At 42.0% G+C, this 9,727-nt stretch overlaps 1 protein-coding gene across 1 annotated transcript; it reads left to right on the top strand.

Annotated features, from left to right (window-relative positions):
• Nucleotides 1–628: 628 nt before the first annotated feature.
• CUNH6orf52 (chromosome unknown C6orf52 homolog) lies at nucleotides 629–9,245 on the top strand. Its single transcript, XM_036447673.2, has 4 exons — nucleotides 629–870; nucleotides 1,078–1,255; nucleotides 5,944–5,989; nucleotides 8,923–9,245. Exons 1-4 carry the CDS (start codon nucleotides 800–802, stop codon nucleotides 9,078–9,080), a joined length of 453 nt encoding a protein of 150 aa, XP_036303566.1. The 5' UTR covers nucleotides 629–799; the 3' UTR covers nucleotides 9,081–9,245.
• Nucleotides 9,246–9,727: the final 482 nt, after the last annotated feature.

Genomic DNA, 9,727 nt, shown 5'->3' with positions numbered 1-9,727 from the left:
AAAGGGCAGAGTCTGAAGCTCCTCTCCATATCTACAACATGCCCAGTTTAAACAACATGTTTAAACAATATGCCCAGGTAGTGCAAATGAGCATTAAAATTTGGGGAGCTTTATTGTGCTTTAAAAAAATACACTGAACCACAGGTTTCCCTGCACTTGAACTTTTTTTTCTGCACTGGAATTAAGATAGGGTGTGTGTGTGTGTGTGTGTGTGCGCGCGTGTGCGTGTGTGTGTGTGTGTGTGTGTGCGCGTGTGCGTGTGTGTGTGAGTGGTGTGTGTGTGTGTGTGTGTGTGTGTGTGTGCGTGCGTGTGCGTGTACGTGAGCGTGCGTGCGTGTGTGATGTACCAGTGCTTCCCATCAGCTGGTTGGGATGATTTCAACCTGCAGGAAAAATGCCCACTAGGGGCTGGTTCTATTTGCAGATAACTGAGACGAGAACATCAAATTGTACTTGTCTTAAAAGTTATAATTACTAAAAGGGACTCTTACATAGGATGCCGGTTGGAGACTGGAGTGTCCAGCGCAATTGCTCAACACACATCCGTCTCTGTTGCCCTGGGCAACGCCCCCAGCCTGACAGCTGGGAGCGGGCTGGGGCTGGAAGCCAGCTGAAGAGTTGCTGCAGTGCCCTCAGGTGACTTTAACCCTGCTGCCTTGAAAATCAAGCAGCTAATTGCCTAGCAGGGATTAAGGCAGTTGTGAGAGCTGTTTGTCTGGTTGAGAGGTTTTAGCTCGGGAGCTAGAATTTTTTGACTCAGAAGTAAAAATTCTGGATTCTTTGTCTCCTTTCTGAATAAATGGCTGGACAGAAGAGTTTTGCAGGTTTTGACAGAGCTCAACAAAATAATTATTACTGGTACTGGCAAAGGTGAGGTGTTTCTGAGTGAAAATGAAGGTTCTATTTTTGTACATATTTGGGGGGCAATTTACAAACGATTGCTTTGAAATTGGTGTTCTTAAACAGCAAAAGCAGAAGTCATACTTGTAACTTTTGAGAAAGGAGAAAGCTCTGTGGTTTTGGACAACTCTGCCTTGGTTGGTGATGCAATTTTTGTTGTCTCCCCTCCACTATTAGAGTGAACCCCACGTTCCAGTTCCACCAGAGGGACCCCTTTGGCAACGGGCATGAGCAGCAGCACAGCTGTTGTCTGCTTTCTGGCCACGGCTGCGGTCCTGCAGTGGATGGAAATGAGCACCCCCTTTCTGTGTGTGGGACCTCTGGACACCCGGCTGGAACTCCCACTACACCCAAGGTATCACTCTCTGAACGCATCCTGTGTGTGAAACATCTTTTCCTGCCTTCACACCTCCACAGCCTGCCACTCACTTTCCTACAGTGGTGGCTTTTGCTCCCTATTTTATTACCAGAGAGCAACAACTGGTGACTCCAGAAATTTTGACTTGCCAACTATGTAAATCCTCTCTCTCTTCCAAAAACAAAATAATAGGCTGATGGAGTCTTGCTCCTAATTTATTGTTACTAAATTTTAGATTATTATCTTCCAATAGATTTTACTCTTAAACACTTAAAATGGGACAGGAGGTAGGGTTTTGTTTGTTTGTTTTTTGTATTGTTTTGATACAGCAGTAAACATTAACACACTTTTAAAAAGATACCTTAATATTTTGATTAATCAAGTAACTCAGGTAACCTGTATCTGAAAGCCTCCCCCCACTCCCACTTCCTCTTCCCCTCCCCACTTCCAAGAGAACACTGTTGAAGCTGATCTTGTCCTCTAGACTTTTCCCGGGCCTCTTGCTGACTCAGTGTGATGGGGCTTTGTTTCTGTTGGGGGAGTTGGGAGCACCTTGGGCAGAGATGGACCGTGTGGTATATGATTGTTTGTTTCTTGCTTGCTTCTGCTTATAGATTGCATCTGGAGAGCTTTCTTTAAAGTGCCCATTAGAATGTGCTGTGAGGTTAGCTCACCCCTATTGACTAACATTTCTCAGTGCCTTAACAAGCTTCCTTTTACTTGTTTATCTTCAGGCATTTGAGTGTTGTTATTCTTTGGCTAAGAAAAAATTCTGGAAGCGGAAGGTCTGGATTAAAGGATGTATCAGTTGAGATTTTAAACAGCAGCTTACCAGAATGCTGCCTGAGCTTGCACTTTCCATTATTGTTTGTAGGTGTGCTTGCTTCTGTTTTTTGTTATTGTTTGTTTTTCTATGCGATTAGCCAATTGGACAAGTGAGGAAGGCTTTTGCCTATTAATTGAGAGCAAATATTTTTTCAGGTGTTTATTGGTACCCGTTTCTGACTTAGTTGACTTTTTTGCCTACCTTCTGTTGTGTTCCCCTTTTTCTTGGTATTTACATATTAGGGAAATTAGCCCTTTGCAGTCAAAGTGTCACAGGTTTTTCTCCCTGGTTTGTTTCCTTACTTTGTGTGATGGCCTTGGCCTTAACACCAGAGTTGAATTGAACAGCTAAGCCCTGTTTTTAAAACTTGTATTCGCTTGGCAATTTTTTTTGCCCAAATTTTCATTTTCTGTTTTAGGTGAGCCTCTTAGAGAAAATATCTTGTTAGACTTCCACTATTTTTTTCTTTTAAACTCTACCTGGGTTGTACCCTTTTAGCAGACGCTTCATTCTCCTCCTATATAATAAAAGGATAATATGCAAATCGACCCAACAGCTGTTCTACCGGTTGCTGTGATGCGCACTGACCACCAGGGGGCAGACGCTTGGCTCAGGAGCTGCCCCTGGTGGTCAGTGTGCTCCTATAGGAGGGGTGCTGCTCAGCCAGAGGCCCTGAGCCGGGCTCATGGCTGTTGAGCACAGCAGTGGTGGTGGGAGCCTCTCCTCCTGCCTCTGTGACAGCACTAAGGACCCCTGGGGGTTGTCTGACAGCCAGCAGGCGGACATCCCACAAGGGGTCCCAGACTATAAGAAGGCGTGGGCCAGAAGAACCCCCTTCCCCTCTCTTCTCCCCCCAGTACCAAATGTGGTGCAACTGGCCTCTAGTATTTTATATATATATATTTATTTATTTATTTAAAATTTTTGTTACATTGCCTGAGGTTTTAGTACACCTCTCTCTCTCTCTCTCTCTCTCTCTCTCTCTCTCTCTCTCTCTCTCTCTCTCTCTTCTTTCTTTCTTTCTTTCTTTCTTTCTTTCTTTCTTTCTCTCTTTCTTTCTTTCTTTCTGAGAGATAGATGGTCTATCCAACTTCTAGTGTAGGGGTGTCGAACTCAATCAGAGAAGGGGCCAAAATCTAAAATCCAGCCTAAATCGCTGGCCGAATGGTTTACTGAACAGTCATAAACTGTCATTGTGATGGAAACGCAGCGGAGTGCAGTGATGACAGCGCGGTGCGGGCCACATTGCAAGGCCTAATGGGACGGATTTGGCCCGCGGGCCTTGTGTTTGACACATGTGTTCTAGTGGCTACCTTTAGATCTTTAAATAGAGAAGTATCAGTTTGAGTATAATACCAACTCCAGAAATGAAACTATTTCTTCCTCTCCACTCATGAATAAATAAGAAATTAACACTTTTTTTCTCTCCTTGCCATCCCTTTTCTTCTTTCTTCTCCCCATTTGTGTTGACACATTTTGATTTTTAAAAAAAATATATATTTTTATTTATTTATTTATTTATTTATTTATTTATTTATTTATTTATTTTACAGAGAGAAAGAGAGAGGGATAGAGAGTTAGAAACAGATGAGAGAGAAACATCGATCAGCTGCCTCTTGCACACCCCCTACTGGGAATGTGCCTGTAACCAAGGTACATGCCCTTAACAGGAATCGAACCTGAGACCCTTCAGTTCGCAGGCTGACGCTCTATCCACTGACCCAAACCTGTTTTGGCCATTTTAATTTTTTTAATGTTTCATTCTCTAGTCAGATTTTTATTATAACATGCAATTTTTTCTTCAAGAATTATATATACATTCTCTTTAATGGCTGTGGTTACCATACTTGTGCCACCTGCCTGCTCTCTGGGTGGGAGTTCCCGGTTAGGAAAGTTGATGGGAGTTTTGGTCAGCAAAACTCAAGACCATAAAGCTCTCCAGTGAGTCTTTCACTCACACATCTTCACTTGAGTCTTCCCAATAAGGTGCACCCTCTATGAGATGTCATAGGTTTATTGCCCACTTCCCCCCTGTCATAGGTTTCCACCCACATCCAAAGCCCTAGCCCTTGTCTCCCCAAATTAAGGGTTTAGCCCACATGTGTCAAACACAAGGCCCGCGGGCCAAATCCGTCACGCCAGGCCTTGCAATGTGGCCCGCACCGCGCTGTCATCACTGCACTCCGCTGTGTTTCCATCACAATGACAGTTTATGACTGTTCAGTAAACCATTCGGCCCGCGATTTAGGCTGGATTTTAGATTTTGGCCCCTTCTCTGATTGAGTTCGACACCCCTAGTTTAGCCCCTCCATTTTGGCATTGTGTCCTGCTTAAGTTTACAGGAACTGGATGTCTTCCAAATGATTCTCAGGTCTTTGGGTGTCTGTCAGCACAACTTGCCCAAACTACCTCTAATGGAGGAAAACCATTTATAGATGTGCCCTTCTTTAAGGACAACCAGCAGCATACACTCTCCACGTGAATCTCATTCTGTAATGCTCTGTCCCCAGACAGCTCCTGCTCCCTACGACCCTCCTAATTTAGGATCCACATTTACCAGAGTACACATTGAAAAGGAGGAAATGTGAGGTTACTTGGACATTGTATTAAAAGGTCTCATCGTTCTGGCCAGTTTTGCCCAATGGTTAGAATGCTGGCCCACAGACCTAAGGGTCAAGGGCACATACCTTGGTTGCATGTTCCCCAGCCCTAGTAGGGGATTGTGCAAGAGGCAACCAATCAATGTGCCTTTCTCATGCCAATGTTTCTCTCCCCACTCCCCACCTTCCACTTTCTCTAGAAATCAATGGAAAAGGTGAGGATTAAAAAAACACACACAAAAAAAAGAAAGCTTCATTTAAGCACAGATTCTGGCTTCTGAGTCATTTTTAAATGGAAAAAAAAATACATCAGTGGTGTGATTAAACTTACGGTAACCATATAATTTATTTTGCAAATCAGGACCTATTTCAGAGCAAAAGGGAGGCATACTTTCAGGTTGGAGAGAAGAGGCAGTGGATCTTCAGCTTTCAATGCAATGTGTCCTTATTCGCAGAGGAGGCATAATTAAAGTCATTAGTGCCTCCAGCTAACTCCGCCTTCCTGGATGGGCTGATTGCTTGGAACAGCTGTGCATCTTTAACAAAAACAGGTTTCCAACAGGTGCCTATTCAGAGGAGTCATAGGAACTTATGCCCCAGTAGAGCAAAGTCATAGGAACTTATGCCCCAGTAGAGCAAAGTATTCCCCAAATAAATCTTGGCTTGGTTAACCAGCCAAGATTTATTTGGGGAATACTTCTGGAATTTCCTTCTCTCCGTATGTAAGGGGATGGTTGATTGGTTTGTTTTTCTGTACCCTCTGCATTTCCTTAAGCACCTACTTCCCAGTCCTCGGCTGAGCCATGGAGTTGGTGGTGTGATTAGAAGGCCGAGGTGAGGATGTACATGTGGAGACTGCAGATTGTCATCTGGAAAGAAGGGCTGAGCTCCAGGCAGAGAGTTAGGCTTCTATCGATAGTGCAGGGACTATGGCGTCTGGGCACCAACATTCCTGGTGTTGGATGCTTATTGCGGGCCCTAGGATGCCAGTTCTCAAAAGCTTCAGAGAGGCAATAGGCCTTAGTTGGGCTTGCTCCTTTTTTGTGGGTTTTCATCTCTTGATATAGTTCACTCATTTCATAATTGTAATATGTCATTTAAAGATTCTTCTCATCAAAGTTCAAAAATAAATTTAACCTAAAGAGAGTTTAGTGTTTTAGATATTATTTGTGAGAGCTAGATTTTTCTAAGAAAGCCTGTGTAATAGTAAACCTTTAAATGAAATTATTTTTTTCTTAAAATACTGATTTTCATTGTAGGAAACCACAGCTCTGGCGGGAAACCAAGATGAAAACCTACTAGAAGGTAACACAAACCTTGTGTTGCACTGCTTAAAACAAAACTAAGAATGGCTAGAAACTGAAAGGCCCTACTGGAAAATGCCAGTGTAGGCTGTCTAAGCCATTTTCTTTAACAGTTCATCTACTTTTTGGAAATTGCCTCTGTGGGAACAGCTGTAGTGAAGCCTCCTCTCTGGGCCTTTCTGAAGGACTGGGAAATGGAGGCATTTCCAAGAAAATAGGATGATAAGTTGATTTTAAGATCTTGTTTCCTCCATAAGTTTAGACTTTGGGGTTAATTATGCTTTGATTTAGATTTTTAAGGAGAAAAACATGAGACACTTGCTGTGACCTTGGCTTCCCAGCTCCCCTTAGGGTTACTGGTTCCTGGAGGACCCAGCAGGCCCCTCTGTAGAGTCAGGTGCTTTTTTCATGTAGTTCTTGATCTATTTTAAAAAGAGCAAAGTATATCTGCCCAGAGAAGAACCCTGTTTCTGAATGTGTCTTATTTGAGGAAAAAAAGAAAACATTTGGCTTTTTTAAAAAGTTATTTGAAAGAGGAATAGAAACAAAATGCAGAGAACACTTTTGCCTGTTTCCTTATCAAATGTCTATCACATGTCCATCTGGTCTTTTCCCCTACCCTCACCTCATCCCTACAATCCACTGCCTTTGTGATTTTACCAAATCTGGTAAAGGACCTAGGACATGACTTTAGGGAAAAAACAAACAAACAAAAAACTTCAGAACATTCAGGGAAAAATAGAAATATCTAACTTTATGACTAGAAGCTCTCAAAGGAAAAATGGTTCCAGGGGATAAAAATTCTAAAGAACAAGTGCCGGGGTCTTTCTGAGCATCTAAAAGGGTTCAGGAATCTGGAGAAGGGACTGCCTATAAATTAATAAATAAATAAAAAACTAGAAATATAAATTTGGATTATGTGGGGGAGCCAGAGGAGACTTGGCTACCAAGTTCTCTCTGTCTCCGGACCCAGGGATTTTTATTCCCACATTTTGGCCTCTAGCAAAGCAGATATACATATCAAAAGGTAATTTGGTGTACAGTACACATTGTCAGGTTGGGGGAACTGCCCTCAGCTGTCTGGCAGCAGGCAATCATATGTATCTTCAGGTTTGGGGAAATGCCTACAGCTGTTCAGCTGTTTGGCCAGCAGCAGGTAATAACATGTAGATTTTCAGGTTTGGGGAAATGCTTTCAGCGATTCCAGCAGACAGTAATATGTATCTTCAGCCCTGCTGAAGCCCCAAGGTTCCGTCAACCTTTTGATGAAACTTCTTGCATTTATGAGATGCTGGAATTAACCTCCAGCAAGCAAGAATCTGACAACACAGTAACAAATGACTCCAGTGCAGAAAAATAAGAAGTAGCTCAAGAAACTTATAAGATGGCAGGGGCTATTGGATGATCTTGGTTCTAAAATGATAAATAAAAAAAGACATTGCATTAGTGAGTTCAAGCTGCTATAACAAAATATTGCAGACTGGGCAGCTTTAACAGCAAATTTATTATTTTTTTTTTTTTGTGTGTGTGTGTGTGTGTGTGTGTGTGGTTCTAGACAGCGAAAAGTCCAAGATTAGGTGCCGCTGATTCAGTTTCTGGTGAGGACTCTCTTCCTGGTTGCAGATGGCCGCCTTCTCATATCCTCATGTGGTAGGGAAGAGAGCTCTAGAACTCTGCTGTCCTTTTTTTTAAGGCACTAAGCCCATGGATCTAGGGTTTTATCCTTATGATCTCATCGCATCCTAATTATCTCCCAAAGACCCCATCTCCAAATAGCATCAAATTGGAAGTTAGAGCTTCCACATGTGAATTTGGGGGGTGGGGAGGCACAAACTGTAACAGGCATATCCTATGTAATAAAAGGCTAATATGCAAATCGACTGAATGGTGGAACTACTGGTCACTATGATGCACACTGACCACCAGGGGGCAGACACTCAACCCAGGAGCTGCCTCCTGATGGTCAGTAGGCTCCCACAAGGTGAGTGCTGCTCAGCCAGAAGCTGGGCTCACAGCTGGTGAGCACAGCAGCAGTGCTGGAGCCTCTCCCGCCTCTATGGTAGTGCTAAGGATGTTCAGCTGAAGGCTGGGCCTAAGCCTTCAGTCAGACATTACCTGAGGGCTCCCAGACTTCGATAGGCACCGGCACTGGGACTCCAGTAAATGAATTTGAGTGAAAAGCATGAACACATGTGAATATTAGGAAGCACATATGGCCCTAAATGAACTAAGGTTTGCAAAAGTTATAAAGGAACACAGAAAAGGCTTCTTCAGTTACATTCAATACGAGGGGGGGGGGGGGGGAATGGACTATATTTAAAAAGTCAGTGATCTTGGAAACCTGGCAACTTGAACTGAACATCTAGGTCTGATGTTTTCATGATAACGCCACATCTCATCACAGGGTTTCAGGTTTCAGAGAAGGAAGGTCAGGCTCCTCTCTTTTTCTAAATTAGTTGTTACATATATATAATTTATTCACATACCAGTCTGTTAACTAAGGTAAAGCGGCATGGTTATTTTTTCAAAGTCCCCGCCGGGACTTGGTTTTGGCTCACTGTTTGGCACCATATCCACCCAAGTGCTCCTGCCAGAAACTCAGGTGGCAACCTCCACCCCCTCTTTCTCCTTTACCCCAAATTGACTCCACCTCCAAATGTTGCCTACTTATCTCCAAAACCTCTCCTGATTCTGTCCATTTCCTCATTTTTCATTCACCATCCAGATGCTCGTCGAGTCTGGTTGCCTACTCCTTTTTGGCTTCAATTTCTATTTTTAAGCCTCATTGAAGGGAAAACACACAATTTAAAAATGTTAACATTAATTGCCTTTAATATTTTCTGTTGATGTTTTTTAAAAACTGTAAACTGTTTCTGATATGTCTTCTCAAACTTTTTTTTTTTTTAATTTCATATGCATTATTGGCTTCCACAGATCCCAATCTTCATTTGAATATTGAGGGATTAAACAAAGAATTTATGGTGAAAAGTGAAGAACTTTACGATTCTCTCATGAATTGCCACTGGCAGCCTCTGGATACAGTTTACTCTAAAATCCCAGATGAGACCCCACAGAAACCAGATGTTCATTAAGCTACCCAATTATTATATTAACTATATCCTGTTTTGTTTTGTTTTTCAAAAAAATTAAATTCTCCCAGGAATATACTGGGTTCTGTATGTAAATACAAATTCCCAAGACTCAAATATGATTAAAATGATAGAACATAATGTAAATAAACTTTACTACTACATCCATTTCTGGAAGTGTGTTATATTAGACTAGTGGCCTGGTACACATATTCATGTACATTGAAAGGAAATTTATTAGAAGAAATATTTTAATATTGCTATTCGCCCTTTCTCTATAATAGAAGTGTCAGAGATGAAAGAAAATTAGTAAAAGTACATGAAAATTATAAATAGTAAATAACATGATATATTGTAATAACAACTACATGATGTAAAAACAAAAACATGACATAAAAACAGCAAAAAGATATAAAAACAACAAAAATATGATATAAAGCCCTAACCAATTTGGCTTGGTGGCTAGAGCATCAGCCTGCCGACTCAAGGGTCATGTACCTTGGTTACAGGCACATACCCACTAGGGAGTGTGCAGGAGGCAGCTAATGTTTCTCTCATGGATATTTCTAACTTTCTATCCCTCTCCCTTCCTCTCTGTAAAAAATCAATAAAAAAATATTTTAAAAAATGATATAAAATCAACATTGATA

The sequence above is a fragment of the Pipistrellus kuhlii genome, unplaced genomic scaffold, assembly GCF_014108245.1.
Source record: "Pipistrellus kuhlii isolate mPipKuh1 unplaced genomic scaffold, mPipKuh1.p scaffold_m20_p_2, whole genome shotgun sequence".
In the NCBI taxonomy this organism is placed as follows: Eukaryota; Metazoa; Chordata; class Mammalia; order Chiroptera; family Vespertilionidae; genus Pipistrellus; species Pipistrellus kuhlii.
The sequence above is the reverse complement of the archived record's forward strand: the minus strand, read 5'-3'. Positions and strand labels throughout refer to the sequence as shown.

What these genes read in the sequence shown, in the direction of transcription:
- CUNH6orf52 (XM_036447673.2), top strand. Translation starts at nt 800, where the DNA reads ATGGCTGGACAGAAGAGTTTTGCAGGTTTTGACAGAGCTCAACAAAAT. An exon ending in GAACTCCCACTACACCCAAG is followed by an intron (nt 1,256 to 5,943) that starts GTATCACTCTCT and finishes TTTTCATTGTAG; the next exon opens with GAAACCACAGCTCTGGCGGG. An exon ending in AGATGAAAACCTACTAGAAG is followed by an intron (nt 5,990 to 8,922) that starts GTAACACAAACC and finishes TGGCTTCCACAG; the next exon opens with ATCCCAATCTTCATTTGAAT.